The sequence below is a fragment of the Somniosus microcephalus genome, chromosome 3 (genome assembly GCF_052327205.1).
Source record: "Somniosus microcephalus isolate GS21.2 chromosome 3, FLI_Smic_1.0, whole genome shotgun sequence".
In the NCBI taxonomy this organism is placed as follows: domain Eukaryota; kingdom Metazoa; phylum Chordata; class Chondrichthyes; order Squaliformes; family Somniosidae; genus Somniosus; species Somniosus microcephalus.
Window position 1 is genome coordinate 29,047,098 of NC_140989.1, and position 17,307 is coordinate 29,064,404.

At 45.8% G+C, this 17,307-nt stretch overlaps 1 protein-coding gene across 2 annotated transcripts in view; it reads right to left on the reverse strand.

Annotated features, from left to right (window-relative positions):
• Positions 1 to 16,206, reverse strand: part of tspan33b (tetraspanin 33b) — a 93,707-nt gene extending 77,501 nt beyond the window's left edge. Inside the window, exon 1 of one of the 2 annotated variants that reach the window (XM_085979781.1) lies at positions 15,928 to 16,206. In XM_085979781.1, coding sequence (XP_085835907.1) covers positions 15,928 to 16,023 — 96 coding nt within the window. In that variant the 5' untranslated portion in view covers positions 16,024 to 16,206. The remainder of the gene's footprint in view (positions 1 to 15,927) is intronic. The other variant, XM_085979782.1, reaches the window with a different exon arrangement.
• Between the last annotated feature and the right edge of the window lie 1,101 nt (positions 16,207 to 17,307).

Genomic DNA, 17,307 nt, shown 5'->3' on the forward strand with positions numbered 1-17,307 from the left:
AACTCTAGACCTGACTATTCCAATGCTCTCCTGGCTCGCCTCCCATCTTCCACCCTAAATAAACTGGAGCTCATCCAAAACTCTGCTGCCCGTATCCTAACTTGCACCAAGTCCCGTTCACCCATCACCCCTGTGCTCGCTGACCTATATTGCCTTCCGGTCCGGCAATGCCTCAATTTTAAAATTCTCATTCTTCTTCCCTCTATGGCCTCGCCCCTCCCTATCTCTGTAACCTCCTCCAGTCTTAGAAGACTTCCAGATCTCTGAACTCCTCCAATTCTGGCCTCTTGAGCCTCCCCGATTTTCATCACTCAACCATTGGCGGCTGTGCCTTCAGCTGCTTAAGCCCTAAGCTCTAGAATTCCCTCCCTAAACCTCTCTACCTCTCTTTCCTCCTTTAAGATGCTGCTTAAAACCTAACTCTTTGACCAAGCTTTTGTCTCCTGTTCTAATATCTCCTTATGTGACTCAGTGTCAAACCTTTTTTGATATCGCTCCTGTGAAACACCTTGGGATGTTAAAGATGCTATAGAAATGCAAGTTGTTGTTGTATGTCTGGTTCAGCATCTATAGGTGTATTGGGATGGAAGGTGAGCCTTACATAGCATCTTACAGAGGATTTGGGCTGTTTCATGTGAGTGATATTGGTATTTACAGCTGTGATTGTCTCTTCCAGTAACCTCTTTGAACACTGGATATTTGCAACCCATTCACGAAGACTTGAAAAACCCACCACAAAAGTGCTTATAATCACACTGGCCATTCTGAGAAACAGCAGCCAATATTCATGCAGCTGATTTCAACCCACTATTCAGATGGACAGAATCGTGGGACGCACGCAACATAAAGAACCAACACCTCATCACTGACCCAACAGCAGAGGTCCCTGGCTTCGCCCTCCCTCAAAGACAGTGGACAGCGCACAGCCAAATCCGCATAGGACATGGACGATTCGGCCTCCTGCTCCACAAGTGGAAGATGATGGACGACCCAAAGTGCGACTGTGGCCATGAGTCCCAGACCATGGAACACATCACCTCAACCAGCCCACCAACATCTGCTGCGGGAGGCACCTCATTTCTCCGCTCGGCATCTCAGGAGGCCATCGAATGGATAGCCAAACTAGACATCCCATTATAAGCTTTTCCCGTCATACAAAACAACAACAACCCTATTGTAAGCTCCTAAAGATGGGCTATGTCCCTCTTGCATGCTGCCTGGGTTATGGGGAACAATGCTGTGTTTTGACACTGTCTACATGATAGTGTCAGGTGTTTTTGAACAAAACAAAAATAAGTTGGTCTTCCAATAAAACAATATTTTCATTTACATAGCACCTTTTATGTCTTAAAGTGCTTCACAATTTTTGAGCAGCAGTGACTATTGCGTGAGCAAATGCGGCAGCCATTCTGTGCTAGCAAAGTGAGCAATACCAGCTGGTCTGTTTTTGATGGAGGAAGGAATGTTAGACCGAACACTGAGGGAACTCCCTACGCCTCTTCAAGTAGTGCCATCGAATCCTTAACATCCACCAGAACAGATGTTCGAAGGAACGTATTTCTTGGTGTCAGCTGTGAAGACTTGCAGAATTCTGCGGCGAGTGTCTCACCTCCTGACTCCCCAAAGCCTTTCCACCATCTACAAGGCACAAGTCAGGAGTGTGATGGAATACTCTCCACTTGCCTGGATGAGTGCAGCTCCAACAACACTCAAGAAACTCGACACCATTCAGGATAAAGCAGTCCGCTTGATTGGCACTCCATCCACCACCTTCAACATTCACTCCCTCCACCACCGGCGCACTGTGGCTGCAGTGTGTACCATCTACAAGATGCACTGCAGCAACTCGCCAAAGCGCCTTCAACAGCACCTTCCAAACCCGCGACCTCTACCACTTAGAAGGACAAGGGCAGCAGACGCATGGGAACATCACCACCTACAAGTTCCCCTCCAAGCCACACACCATCCTGACTTGGACCTGTATCGCCGTTCCTTCACTGTCGCTGGGCCAAAATCCTGGAACTCCCTTCCTAACAGCATTGTGGGTGTACCTACACCATATGGACTGCAGCGGTTCAAGAAGGCGGCTCACCACCATCTTCTCAAGGGCAATTAGGGATGGGCACTAAATGCAGGCCTAGCCAGCGACGCCCACATCCCATCAATAAATTTAAAAAAAGATTGATCAATTCCCCTCAATAGCAAGTTGAGATCTCAGAGGCGGTTTCTCTCTAGAAAGATAGTGCAACAGCGACACAAACCCACTGTTATAAATCTCATCATCATGAAGAAACGACTCATGAAATAACACTGGACGGCCAGCTGGTGGCGCCGTCGAAGGAGTATAAATACTCGGGCGTGGGCCCAGCCTGCCCAGGACATTTTGTAAGACAGGAACTAGTGAAGTACAACTAGACCTCCATGTTTTGAAGGTTGATTAGAGCCTTGCTTTATACTCGAACGAAGTGCGTAGTGAGTTTTATTACATCACCCACGGAACGGCAATTTTCTCAGAAGATAGATTATTCTTAATGCTGCTCATAGCTGTCCCAGTTTCGTATTCACTTGTTTTCTGCTGTGCTAGTCAAAGTGTGAAATGGTTTTATCTGAGCTAAGATTGATCTTACCCCCTGCTGCTTGACTGTGTTTGTTTTTACTAATAAACGTTTGACTCCAGTGAGATTCAAGTGTATGTGTGAAATAATCAATGGGGTAAGGGGGGAAATTGAAAACAACATGGCGATAATGCCACATGTAATCGAGTTGTCAGCTCTATTTGCGCATTTCAATATGCAGCAATAATCTCAATGGAACGGGCTGTTGCTGGAGGACCATGTCAGTGTCATTTTGGGATCTGAGCTTCAATCATTCAGTACATACAACACTGGAGGGGAAATTCCTCTGTGCATCACACACATATAGCCATATACATAAAATTGGCACATTGGCCTTGACAGTGGGATAAATGTAATGCACAGAGGGATTTTATTTCTCCTAGATACAGTGGGGACAGTCCTGCCTGACAGCATACCCGAGATCTGGAACATGCCCTGTTGACACAAACCCAGTTCCTGGTGGGCGTAGGTCTATGGCACAGAACTGTCTCTATTTTGGCACTAAATTTCATGACATTAGATGCCCAAAATAGAAACAACAACAACAACTTGCATTTATATAGCACCTTTAACATAGTACAATGTCCCAAGGTGCTTCACAGGAGTGTAATCAGCCAAAATATTTCATTCCCCAGTATAAAATATCAATATGCGAGGGGAATCTGCACCACTGATTAGTCATTTAGTAACTCGCCTTGGAGGTACTCCTGCAAATGCTTCCACTTTGGCACAATGGTGCCACTCCCCATCTCATTACCTGTAGACAAGTCACATAGGTCAGAAACGGATTTGACCACAGCCTTGCGTTCCAGCATGAGTCTATTCTTCGAATGAAGGGTTTAACTCCGATCCTACCTGTCTGTTCCTGTGGTTCAGATGGTCGTTGAAGAAAGAAAGACAGACTTGCATTTCTATAGCGCCTTTCACGACCTCAGGACGTCCCAAAGCATTTTACAGCCAATGAAGTACTTTTGGAGTGTAGTCACTGTTGTAATGTAGGAAATGCGGCAGCCAATTTGCGCACAGCAAGCTCCCACAAAAAGCAATGTGATAACGTCCAGATAATCTGTTTTTTAGTGATGTTGGTTGAGGGATAAATATTGGCCAGGACACCGGGGAGAACTCCCCTGCTCTTCTTCAAAATAACACCATGGGATCTTTTACCTCCACCTGAGAGGGCAAACGGGGGCCTCGGTTTAACATCTCATCCGAAAGACAGATCCAATGACACTATTCACTTTCGCGGGCTTTTTTACAGAGGCCAGTGTCAGGAGGAGCAGAGAGCGGTGGTACAGTGTGTACTTAAACTCACTTTCGCGGGCTTTTTTACAGAGGCCAGTGTCAGAAGGCACAGAGAGCGGCGCTACTTCTTCGGCAGTCCCTCGGAACCGAGGATGACTTGTTTCCACATTAAAAATGAGTTCGCAGGTGACTGATGAGTCCAATGCGGGACCTACAGTCTCTGTCACAGGTGGGGCAGATGGTGGTTGAAGGGGTGGGTGGGTGGGGTGCTTGGGTTGACGTGCGCTCCTTGCGTTGCCTGCGTTTGGCTTCCGCTTGCTCCCGGCGAAGAGACTCGAGGTGTTCGGCGCCTTCCCGGATGCTTCAATTCAATTCAATTTTATTTGTCATATATGCAGCAGACGTGTGTACTGCACAATGAAATGTTGATTTTTACGAGTCCTCCCAACATTGGAATAAATATGGCATAACAATGATAAAATACTAATAGAAATACAGTACAGGAAACTTTCGTTTAACCAAAGGTTAAATGTCCAGAAAGCTCTATCTACCGGCAAAATTCAGGAGCCGTTTCCTATAAGTTTTTTTACTTCTCTTTGCTTTTTTTTCCAGTCAGGCTCTGTAAGGTCTAGCTGAAGCTGTTGCTTAGCTACAGAGATGCTTTTAAGCTGCGGCCGACTGTTTTGAAGCTGTTGCTAAGCAACAGGGTTTGTTGATTCACACAGAGCTGAAAAGCTCCGTATGTTTTAACATTAGCGCTGGTTTATACGGCAGTTTTGATGGGACGGCACCAACTCGGTCCCGGCAGTGCCGGATACCAGAAAATTTCCTGTAATAATAAATAAAACAACAGTAATAAATAATAATAAATTATACGTTCATGAGTCTTATGGCCTGGGGGTAGAAGCTGTTTCGAAACCTGCTGGTACGAGACCGTATGCTTTGGTATCTCTTACCAGATGGGAGCAGGGCGAAGAGGTTGTAGCTGGGGTGGCTCGCGTCTTTAATGATGCTTCTCCTCCACTTTGTGCGGTCTTGGGCCAGGGATTCCCAGGTGTCGGTGGGGATGTTACACTTTTTCAAGGAGGCTTTGAGGGTGTCCCTGAAGCATTTCCTCTGCCCACCTGGGGCTCTCTTGCCATGCCGGAGCTCCGAATAGAGTGCTTGTTTTGGGAGTCTCGTATCGGGCATGCGGACAATGTGACCCGTCCATCGGAGCTGATTGAGCGTGGTCAGAGCTTCGATGCTGGGGATGTTGGCCTGAGCAAGAACACTGACGTTGGTGCGCCTATCCTGCCAATGGATTTGCCGGATCTTGCGGAGGCAGCGTTGGTGGTACCTCTCCAGTGCTTTGAGATGCCTGCTGTACATGGTCCATGTCTCTGAGGTATACAGCAGGGCAGGTATCACTGCTGCCCTGTAGACCATGAGCTTAGTGCCGGGTTTGAACTCACTTTCGCGGGCTTTTTTACAGAGGCCAGTGTCGGGAGGAACAGAGAGCGGCGGTACAGTGAGTACTTAAACTCACTTTCGCAGGCTTTTTTTTTTTTACAGAGGCCAGTGTCGGGAGGAGCAGAGAGCGGCGGTACAGTGAGTACTTAAGCTCACTTTCGTGGGCTTTTTTACAGAGGCTTAACAATCTCACAGACCAGCAGCGGCGTTCCGGAGCCACGTCACGATTCAAAAAGTGATGCGGGCAAGAGGAAGCAGCTGATTGAGTGAGTACGACCAGGTGAGTATTTATACTACTGTATAGTTTAACAGTTAAGATTAATAGTTTATAAAATTTAGACGGTCTTAATTTTTGTGGTTATAGTTTCTAAGGTCTCTGTTGTGTATCGGGGAGTGCTAGTAACCAAGGGCCCTTGAGTATATCATTTAATTGTAGTGTAATTAGTGGTATTGATTTGATTTAATTTAATTTAAATTAATTAAAGGGTAAGTCATGGCAGGACAGCTCGGCCCCATGGCATGCTCCTCCTGTGCCATGTGGGAAACCAGGGACACTTCCTGTGTCCCTGACGACCATGTGTGCGGGAAGTGTATCCAGCTGCAACTACTGACAGACCGCATTGTGGCGCTGGAGCTGCGAATGGATACATACTGGATCATTCGCGATGCTGAGGACATCGTGGATAGCACGTTTAGGGAGTTGGTCACACCGCAGGTAAAGGCTGCACAGGCAGGAAGGGAATGGGTGACCACCAGGCAGAGTAGTAGGTGGAGGCAGGTAGTGCAGGGGTCCCCTGTGGCCATCCCCCTCTCAAACAGATATACCACTTTGGATATTGTTGAGGGAGATGGCTTATTGGGGGAAGACAGCAGCAGCCAACTTCCTGGCACCATGGGTGGTTCTGCTGCACAGGACAGGAGGAAAAAGAGTGGGCGAGCTATAGTGATAGGGGATTCTATTGTAAGGGGAATAGATAGGCATTTCTGCGGCCGCAAACGAGACTCCAGGATGGTATGTTGCCTCCCTGGCGCAAGGGTCAAGGATGTCTCGGGGCGGCTGCAGGGCATTCTGGAAGGGGAGGGTGAACAACCAGTTGTCGTGGTGCATATAGGTACCAATGATATAGGTAAAAAATGGGATGAGGTCCTAAAAGCTGAATATAGGGAGTTAGGAGGTAAATTAAAAAATAGAACCTCAAAGGTAGTAATCACAGGATTGCTACCAGTGCCACGTGCTAGTCAGAGTAGAAATAGAAGGATATTTCAGATGAATACGTGGCTAGAGGAATGGTGCAAGGGGGAGGGATTCAAATTCCTAGGACATTGGAACCGGTTCTGGGGGAGGTGGGACCAGTACAAACTGGACGGTTTGTACCTGGGCGGGACCGGGACCGATGTCCTAGGGGGAGTGTTTGCTAGTGCTGTTGGGGAGGGTTTAAACTAAAATGGCAGGGGGTTGGGAACCTGTGCAGGGAGACAGAGGAAAGGGAAACAGGAATAGAAACAAAAGACAGGAAGGAGAAAAGCAAAAGTGGAAGGCAGAGAAATCAAGGGTGTAAATCAAACATGGCGACAGTAAATAATAATTCTAAAAGGACTAAGAGTGTTAAAAAAAAAGCCTGAATGCTTTGTGGCTTAATGCGAGGAGCATTCGTAATAAGGTGGATGAATTAGCTGCGCAAATAGGTGTAAACGGATATGATGTAATTGGAATTACGGAGACATGGCTCCAGGGTGACCAAGGCTGGGAATTCAACATCCAGGGGTATTCAATATTCAGGAAGGACAGGCAAAAAGGAAAAGGAGGTGGGGTAGCATTGCTGGTTAAAGAGATTAACACAATAGTAAGGAAGGATATTAGCTCTGATGATGTGGAATCTGTATGGGTAGAGCTGAGAAATACCAAGGGGCAGAAAACGTTAGTGGGAGTTGTATACAGACCTCCAAACAGTAATGCTGAGGTTGGGGATGGCATTAAACGGGAAATTAGAGATGCGTGCAATAAGGGCACAGCAGTTATCATGGGTGACTTTAATCTACATATAGATTGGGCTAACCAAATTAGTAACAATATTGTGGAGGAGGAATTCCTAGAGTGTATACGGGATGGTTTCCTGAACCAATATGTCGAGGAACCAACTAGAGATCAGGCCATCTTAGACTGGGTATTATGTAATGAGAAAGGATTAATTAGCAATGTTGTTGTGCGAAGCCCCTTGGGGAGGAGCGATCATAATATGATAGAATTCTTCATTAAGATGGAGAGTGAAGTAGTTGACTCAGAGACTAGGGTCCTGAATAAAGGAAACTACAATGGTATGAGGCGCGAGTTGGCTCGGATGGATTGGGGAACGTTACTTAAAGGGTCGACGGTGGATAGGCAATGGCAAACATTTAAAGATCGCATGGATGAACTACAGAATTTGTTCATCCCTGTTTGGCATAAAAATAAAACAAAAAAGGTGACTCAACCGTGGCTAACAAGGGAAATTAGGGATAGCATAAGATCCAAGGAGAGGACATATAAATTGGCCAGAAAAAGCAGCAAACCTGAGGATTGGGAGCAGTTTAGGATTCAGTAAAGGAGGACAAAGGGATTAATTAAGAGGGGGAAAATAGAATATGAGAGTAAGCTTGCAGGGAACATAAAAACTGACTGTAAAAGCTTCTATAGATATGTGAAGAAAAAGATTGGTGAAGTCAAGCGTAGGTCCCTTGCAGTCAGAATCAGGGGAATTTATAATCGGGAACAAAGAAATAGCAGACCAATTAAATACATACTTTGGCTCTGTCTTCACAAAGGAGGACACAAATAACCTTCCAGAGATGTCGGGGAACATAGGGTCTAATGAGAGGAATTGAATGAAATCAGTATTTCTAGGGAAATGGTGTTAGGGAAATTGATGGGATTGAAGGCCGATAAATCCCCAGGGCCTGATAATCTACATCCTAGGGTACTTAAGGAAGTGGCCCTAGAAATAGTAGATGCATTGCTGGTCATCTTCCAAAATTCTAAAGACTCTGGAATAGTTCCCATGGATTGGAGGGTAGCTAATGTAACCCCACTATTTAAAAAAGGTGGTAGAGAGAAAACGGGGAATTATAGACCGGTAAGCCTGACATCGGTAGTGGGGAAAATGCTCGAGTCCATTATAAAAGATGTAATAGCAGAGCACTTGGAAAACAGTGACAGGATCGGACAAAGTCGACATGGATTTACAAAAGGTAAATCATGCTTGACTAATCTACTGGAATTTTTTGAGGATGTAACTGGTAGAATAGATAAGGGAGAACCAGTGGATGTGGTGTATTTGGATTTTCAGAAGGCTTTCAATAAGGTCCCGCATAAGAGATTGGCGTGCAAAGTTAAAGCACATGGGATTGGGGGTAAGGTACTGACCTGGATAGAGAACTGGTTGGCAGACAGGAAGCAGAGTTGGAATAAATGGGTCTTTTTCCAAGTGGCAGGCAGTGACTAGTGGGGTACCGCAGGGATCGGTGCTAGGACCCCAGCTATTCACAATATATATATTAATGATCTAGACGAGGGAACGAGATGTAATATCTCCAAGTTTGCAGACGACACAAAGCTGGGTGGGCATGTGTGCTGTGAGGAGGATGCAGAGAAACTCCAGTAAGATTTGGACAGGTTGGGTGATTGGGCAGATGCATGGCAGATGCAGTATAATGTGGATAAATGCGAGGTTATCCACTTTGGTGGCAAAATCAGGAAGACAGATTATTATCTGAACGGCAATAGATTGGGAAAAGGGGAAGTGCAACGAGACCTGGGTGTCCTTGTGCACCAGTCGCTGAAGGTAAGCATGCAGGTGCAGCAGGCGGTTAAGAAGGCAAATGGTATGTTGGCCTTCATAGCGAGAGGATTCGAGTACAGGAGCAAGGATGTCTTGCTGCAGTTGTACAGGGCCTTGGTGAGACCACACCTTGAGTATTGTGTGCAGTTTTGGTTGGCTTATCTGAGGAAGGATATTCTTGCCATGGAGGGAGTGCAGCGAAGATTCACCAGACTGATACCTGGGATGGCAGGAATGATGTATGAAGAGAGATTGGGTCGATTAGGCTTATATTCGTTAGAATTTAGAAGAATGAGAGGGGATCTCATTGAAACTTATAAAATTCTAACAGGACTAGACAGACTAGATGCAGGAAGGATGTTCCTGATGGCGGGGGAGTCCAGAACCAGGGGTCACAGTCTAAGGATAAGGGGTAAGCAATTTAGGACTGAGATGAGGAGGAATTTCTTCACCCAGAGAGTGGTGAACCTGTGGAATTCTCTACCACAGAAGGCAGTTGAGTCCAACTTATTAAATATATTCAAGAAGGAGTTCGATATATTTCTTAAGGCTAAAGGGATCAAGGGGTATGGGGAGAAAGCAGGGACAGGGTACTGAATTTGGATGATCAGCCATGATCTCATTAAATGGCGGAACAGGCTCGAGGGGCCGAATGGCCTATTCCTGCTCCTATCTTCTATGTTTCTATGAGAGCAGGGTGTTATCCTGGTGTCATAACCAATAATCCTCCCTCAGTATCTGTAATGAAATCTGTTTGTCTTGATTCTGTATTCGTTTTGCACTCATGTATATTACCCTCCCCCACGGTGTATAGTTTCACTTCCTCTTTCCCGACTAACCTGGAAGGTTCCAGGTCTTGGCTCTTGGCTCCGCCCCTGACTTCTCTTACATAAAGATCCCAGGATCTGTATGACTCATTCCTGTGAACCAGTCGGCGTATTGAGATGTTAGCTCTGATCTTAGTGATTAAAAGCCAACTTGTTTAAGTCTATAACTTCTAGTTTTGTGGTTATTGAAGGCCCATCAATTTTAATCACTAAAGAATACTAGGATGGATCGACTCCTAAAACCAGAGTGTCTGGACTTGGATCCACATTCTGCTGAAGCATCAAATCAATTTGGACACTGGCTCAAATGCTTCGAACTCTTCGCGGGGGCCTCATCTGCTAGCGAGGTAGATAAACTGAGTCTACTGACTACTCGCGTAAGTCATCGGATTTATTCGTTCATCCGGGATGCCATCTCTTACACGGAGGCCATCACTATCCTGAAGGCCCAATACCAGAGGCCGGTAAACGAAGTGTACGCCAGACATCTGCTGGCTACACACAGGCAGCGACCAGAGGAATCAATGGACGATTTCTTACAGGGCCTAAAGGACCTGGTCCGGGACTGTAACTGCAAGGCCGTGACGGCCAACGCGTACTCTGACGAATTGGTCCGCGATTCCTTCATCACGGGCCTCAAATCGAATTATATCCGTCAGAGACTGCTGGAGAAGGAGGTCCTGGACTTAAAAAAGGCAGTGTCCACTGCACGATCGCTGGACGTGGCCCAGAGAAACTCTGACTCTTATTCTTCCGGCCATGCAGCCCTCACCGCCTCGTGCGCGCCGAGGGGGCCGCCATCTTGGAATCAGCCATCTTCCCCATCCAGGTCTCAGACCCGCTCTACGCCGCCGGAGTCCCCACACAGAAGTTCACCCAGGAGTCCTACTACAGCAGCACTGTCTCGAGGCCCGAAATGCTACTTCTGCGGCCAGGCCAAGCACCCCAGACAACGATGCCCAGCGAAGGACGCTACATGCTTCAAATGTAAGAAAAAGGGGCATTTTTAGCAAAGTCTGCAGGGGGAATCCGATTTCCAACTCCGTCACCGCCTCGTGCGTGCTGTGCGGGCCACCATCTTGGGATCCGCCATCTTTTCCCGACTCAACGGCCGCCCAGGGCCCAACATTGGCTTCAATCACGGTGGATCAATCCAGGCCACACCCGTTGACAAAATCCATGACGGACATACAGGTAAACGGGAATTTAACTAAATGTTTAATTGACTGCAGGAGTACCGAGAGTTTTATCCACCCTAGCCTGGTACGGCGGCACTCATTAACGGTAACCCCTACACGGAGCAGAATTGCTATGGCTGCTAAGCCCCACACTTCGGACATTTTGGGCTACTGTGTGGTAACACTGACTGTAAAAGGCACGGACTACAAGGATTTTAAACTCCTCTTGATGCCAGAACTCTGTGTTAATGTAATCTTGGGCCTGGACTTCCAGTGCCACCACGAAAGTGTCACGCATATGGCGGGTCCCAGCCGCCACTCACAGTCTGTGGCCTATCAACCTTAAAAATCAGCCCGCCCTCTTTATTCGCTAATCTCGCTCCGAACTGTAGGCCCATAGCGACCAAAAGTAGACGGTACAGTCTGGAAGACAGACACTTTATCAAGGCGGAAGTGGACAGACTCCTGCGGGAAGGCATTATTGAATGCAGTACCAGTCCGTGGCCTGCCCAAGTAGTCATAGTTAAAAATAGCGAAAAGAAACGGATGGTAATTGACTACAGCCAGACTGTTAATATTTATACCCAGCTGGACGCCTACCCTTTACCCCGCATATCAGAAATGGTCAACCAGATTGCGCAATACCGAGTCTTCTCGACTATCGACCTCAAATCCGCGTATCACCAGCTCCCCATTAGAACGGAGGACCGCCCATACACCGCCTTTGAGGCGAACGGACGCCTCTACCATTTTCTCAGAGTGCCCTTCGGGGTAACAAATGGGGTCTCGGTCTTCCAACGTGAGATGGACCGCATGGTTGACGAGAATAAACTACAAGCTACCTACCCCTATCTGGACAATGTCACTATCTGCGGGCACAACCAGCAAGACCACGATCTAAATCTTGCGAGATTTTTAAAAACTGCCCTAAAGCTGAATCTAACCTACAACGAAGACAAATGTGTCTTCAACACAACCCGTCTCTGTATCCTCGGCTGTGTGGTGGAAGATGGGGTAATTGGACCGGACCCTGACCGATTACGCCCCCTAAAGGAACTGCCCCTGCCACACAATCCCAAAGCTTTAAAAAGGTGCCTGGGATTTTTTTCGTATTATGCCCAATGGGTGCCCAATTACTCTGATAAGGCCCGACCCCTCATTAAATCGACGTCCTTCCCACTATCAGCTGAAGCTCGGGAGGCTTTCACCAGTATTAAACAGGACATTGAAAGGGCTGCAGTGTGTGCAGTGGACGAATGCATTCCCTTTCAAGTCGAAAGCGATGCGTCAGACTTTGCCTTAGCTGCGACCCTCAATCAGGCTGGGAGACCTGTGGCCTTCTTCTCCCGAACCCTTCAGGGACCTGAAATCAGGCACTCTTCTGTCGAGAAGGAGGCACAGGCTATAGTGGAGGCAGTGCGGCACTGGAGACACTATCTAGCCGGCAAACGTTTCACCCTGCTCACCGCCCAGCGGTCGGTGGCTTTCATGTTTAATAACAAACAAAGGGGGAAAATCAAGAATGACAAAATACTCAGGTGGAGGATCGAACTATCCACGTTCGACTATGATATTATGTACAGGCCGGGAGCCCTTAATGAACCCCCAGACGCCCTATCGCGGGGAATGTGTGCCAGCATTCATACGGACAAATTACAGGGTCTCCACAACGACCTCTGTCACCCAGGGGTCACCCGACTATACCATTTTATAAAGTCCCGCAATCTGCCCCACTCCATCGAGGAGGTCAGGGCAATGACCAGAGCCTGCCGCATCTGTGCGGAATGCAAGCCTCGTTTCTACAGGCCTGACCGTGCACACCTTATCAAAGCCACACGGCCATTCGAGCGCCTAAGTCTGGACTTCAAGGGACCCCTTCCCTCTGCCGACCGTAACGTATACTTCCTCAATATCATTGATGAATATTCCCGCTTCCCCTTCGCCATTCCCTGCCCAGACATGACTAGTGCCACGGTCATCAAGTGTCTCTGTAATCTATTCTGCATGTTTGGCATGCCGAACTACATACACAGCGATAGGGGGACGTCATTCATGAGTGACGAGCTGCGCCAGTTCTTGCTCTCAAAGGGGATAGCCACTAGCAGAACCACTAGCTACAACCCCCGGGGTAATGGGCAAGTGGAAAGGGAGAATGCTACTGTTTGGAAGGCTGTCACGTTAGCCTTAAAGTCAAAAGGCCTTCCGACCTCCCGCTGGCAGGAAGTCCTCCCAGACGTGCTCCACTCCATAAGGTCTCTGTTATGTACTGCCACTAACGCTACCCCTCACGAAAAGATGTTCGTTTTCCCCCAGAAATCCACCTCGGGCATATCTCTACCCGCGTGGCTGACGTCTCCGGGGACAGTACTATTGCGGAAGCACGTGAGAGGCCATAAAACGGACCCCCTTGTGGAAAAGGTACAGCTCCTCCATGCAAACCCTCAGTACGCCTATATCGAATACTCTGACGGGCGAGAGGACACTGTTTCCATAAAAGACCTCGCTCCCTCGGGGAGCGGAGAGAATGATGGGAGACTACCCGATGAAGACCTACACTACAAAGAGACAGGACGCCCAGAGGTATCAATACCCAACTTTAACCTGGAGGACACTGCAGATAACCTGGAAGACACTGCGGAGGCCCGGACAGCGGAGGAACCAGAATCCACTCCCCTAGAGGCACCCCAACCGGCTTTGCGCCGATCCCTGAGAACTGCAAAACCTCCTGACAGACTCACTTATACCAACTTTTAAGAAACATCACCCCGATGGACTAAATCTATAGAAGGGGTGAATGTAATGAAATCTGTTTGTCTTGATTCTGTATTCGTTTTGCACTCATGTATATTACCCTCCCCCACGGTGTATAGTTTCACTTCCTCTTTCCCGACTAACCTGGAAGGTTCCAGGTCTTGGCTCTTGGCTCCGCCCCTGACTTCTCTTACATAAAGATCCCAGGATCTGTATGACTCATTCCTGTGAACCAGTCGGCGTGTTGAGATGTTAGCTCTGATCTTAGTGATTAAAAGCCAACTTGTTTAAGTCTATAACTTCTAGTTTTGTGGTTATTGAAGGCCCATCAGTATCATAAACAGATTACCTAGTCATTTATTTCATCGTTGTTTGTGGGATCTTGCAATGCGTAAAATGGCTGCCATATTTGTCTACATAACAGCAGTCACTCGACTTCAAACTAATTCATTATTGTGTGTGAATGGTTTTGAGATGTAGAAACGTGATAAGGCACTATATAAATGCAATTCTTTTTTCTTGGCAATCTTGGGGTGCATGATACACCAATGAATAGCGATCAGGAGTGGGATCGTGACCAATTTCCTCCTCCCACATGGTGAGTTCTTAACTTCAGCTGTGCCTTGGAAGGGAAGGGACACTGAACTGAGAAGCTTTTCCACTCAAAGTAAAAATCAAAGGAGTCTAACCCAGCTCCTCTCACCCAGTGCTCAGAGCATCATTGGCAGCAAGCTGGGGGCAAGTCAAATTAAGGATTTTGAGATGTTCCTGAGAAACACAATATGGTGCTTTACAAATGCAAGTCTTTTGTTTTTGCAATTTTGGAGTACATTATACTCTGCACTTGGGCCAAAGAGTGTTTGAGGGAACGATGAAGTAATAATGTATATGTGTGTGTGTGTATATATGTAAATTACGTAATACTTTTTTAAAAATCTTGCATCTAGCACATGGCCATCCTACGCCAAGCGTCACAGTATGAGAATGAATCTGGTCATTTCCTGCTGGTATTTCTGACCTTGCGAACCTGGCCTCTCCCTAAGGCCAAGAGCCAGGCATTTATAACCAGCTGCCAATTACCCTCTAATTGACCTCATAATGTGCAGATTTAGATCACTTCCCAACAAGGAGTGTCCGAGCTGTGGTATTAAAGAGACAGGCCAGATTAACCAGCTTCAAAGTGCCCCCGCCATGCTCCAGGTCCAGACTACTTGTAAACAGTACCATGGGCGATCAGCTAATTTTTAAATTATAACTGTTGTAGAATACTGGTAATATTTTTCCAGTTTATCTTTTAAAGACCCTTTCTGAAGGAAGTTAAATACAATATTAGCACAGTGAAAGGGTCATCGCAACTAGGCTCCCCTGATCATTCAATTGTCCAATCTGGAACTGATCCAGACAGAGCAGGACACTCCCAGCCCTGTGATGAGTTAACTAATTAGCCATCGCTCTTAGAACTATGCACCAGCATGAGTGGTAAGATAATATTGGAATGAACTTTGCAGAAAATGGATGCAACAATCAATAGAAATCTCAAGGACACAACTCTACAACACACCTCTGCGAAGGGAGGGAGATGGGAGGTTGCCATTTCAGGTATCAGTGCTGCCCCAGACCAGATAGAACATCCCCCTTCACCCGCCTACCCCTTTTCCACTAAAGCCAGCTGGCTCCTACTATACCAATACACACAACTGATCTGACAGGCTCACTGTATCAATGAACACACTCCTGCAAATTCCCATGAAAGCAAAAAGCACAACTGCACCAACACCTAAAACAGTGAATGATTCCTTTAAAAAAAAATTGACAGCTCAACAAATGATTACGAATCACAGTCAAGTAATAATCAAAAGGAAATTTGAATACAAGCTCAAACAATGCCCACTAATAGCTTCAATTAGAACTGATGGGTAATGTTACTGAGCGAAGAAGAGATTACAGAAGGTGCTGCTAAAAATTAAGCTTTAAACAAAATAAATTAAGCACCTGCATGCATTTTCTGGATAAACTGGCTGTAAATGTCAGATCAGCAATTACTTACCCAGAACAGGAAACTGAAGAAAAATAGATAATACTTAATCCAGGGGTTAATAAATGTAATATTTTCACCTCTGTTCAACCTTCTTCCAATATCCATTGCGGAAATTCAACAGCTGCTAAAAAAAATATATATCAGGACCGGGAATCAGAAGAGACTCCACCAAATGATAAGCGATAAAGAAAATGTCAGCAGACTTGTGGCTTGATGTTCCTTTGCAGTGTGTTTGTGCATGCGTGCGTGTGTGAATGAGCCTGCCTGTTACTGAACACTGCGACTCACTCTGTGCCTCCAGTTGGTGCTGTACCATAAATAGACGCATTCTCTGATCAGCCAAATGCATACAGCTCAGACACAACACGAGCTGGAATACTGATTCAGCATCAGAGGGTGCACATTTGGCACCAGGGTATACAGGACCGGCTGCAGTGCTTTTTAAAAAAAATTGTTAGTTACTGAACTCAATGGTTTTGATAAACAACTACCTATAGCTGTGCCCTTGACCTCTTTTGTTCTGACCTTCAGAGTAAGGCTTTAGTATGATTTCATTCTTCTGTTTCAAATACACATACACACATACTTTAAGCCATATATTTAATATATATATACACTTTAAACCATATATTATAAATATATATACATACACTTTAAACCATATATATGTTGTATGTATATATACACTTTAAACCATATACACTTTAAGCCATATACACTTTATTAAGCCATATATTTTATATATATATACACTTTAAACCATATATTATAAATATATATACATACACTTTAAACCACATATATGTTGTATGTATATATACACTTTAAACCATATACACTTTAAGCCATATATTTTATATATATATATACATACACTTTAAGACATATATATATTATATATATATGCCTTAAGCAAAAAAATCACTAAATATGAGGATAATATGTTCATCACAAAGATATTGAGTATCAATTAAAATGCACTTTTCTGCCAATTTGTGCTAATTTTCAACAAATGTGTACAGTTTGTGTACAGTTTGCAAATTGCGGTATTGATATCTGGCCACAGAGTTTTAAGGTACAAACTGAGAGGGACCCTTGTAAATGAATATTGCCATGCCATACACTTTACATCATTGCATTCGAGAAGCTTCAAGCTGCAGTTATTTAACTGCAAGCAGTGTAAAGTACCATATTGCACTGCTGTAGTTATAACAAATGCACCAACATAAAAATGAGCAGAAACATTCATGATAAGCATCACTTTTAATAGGATCTGCAGCCCGTTATCTTATGCTCGCTATCATATTTGACGCATCAGGCTCGTTTTTAGAGTGTCCATTTCTCGCTATTGTAGGTTCAGTGTGTTGCGTTTACTGATCGTGCACTTTT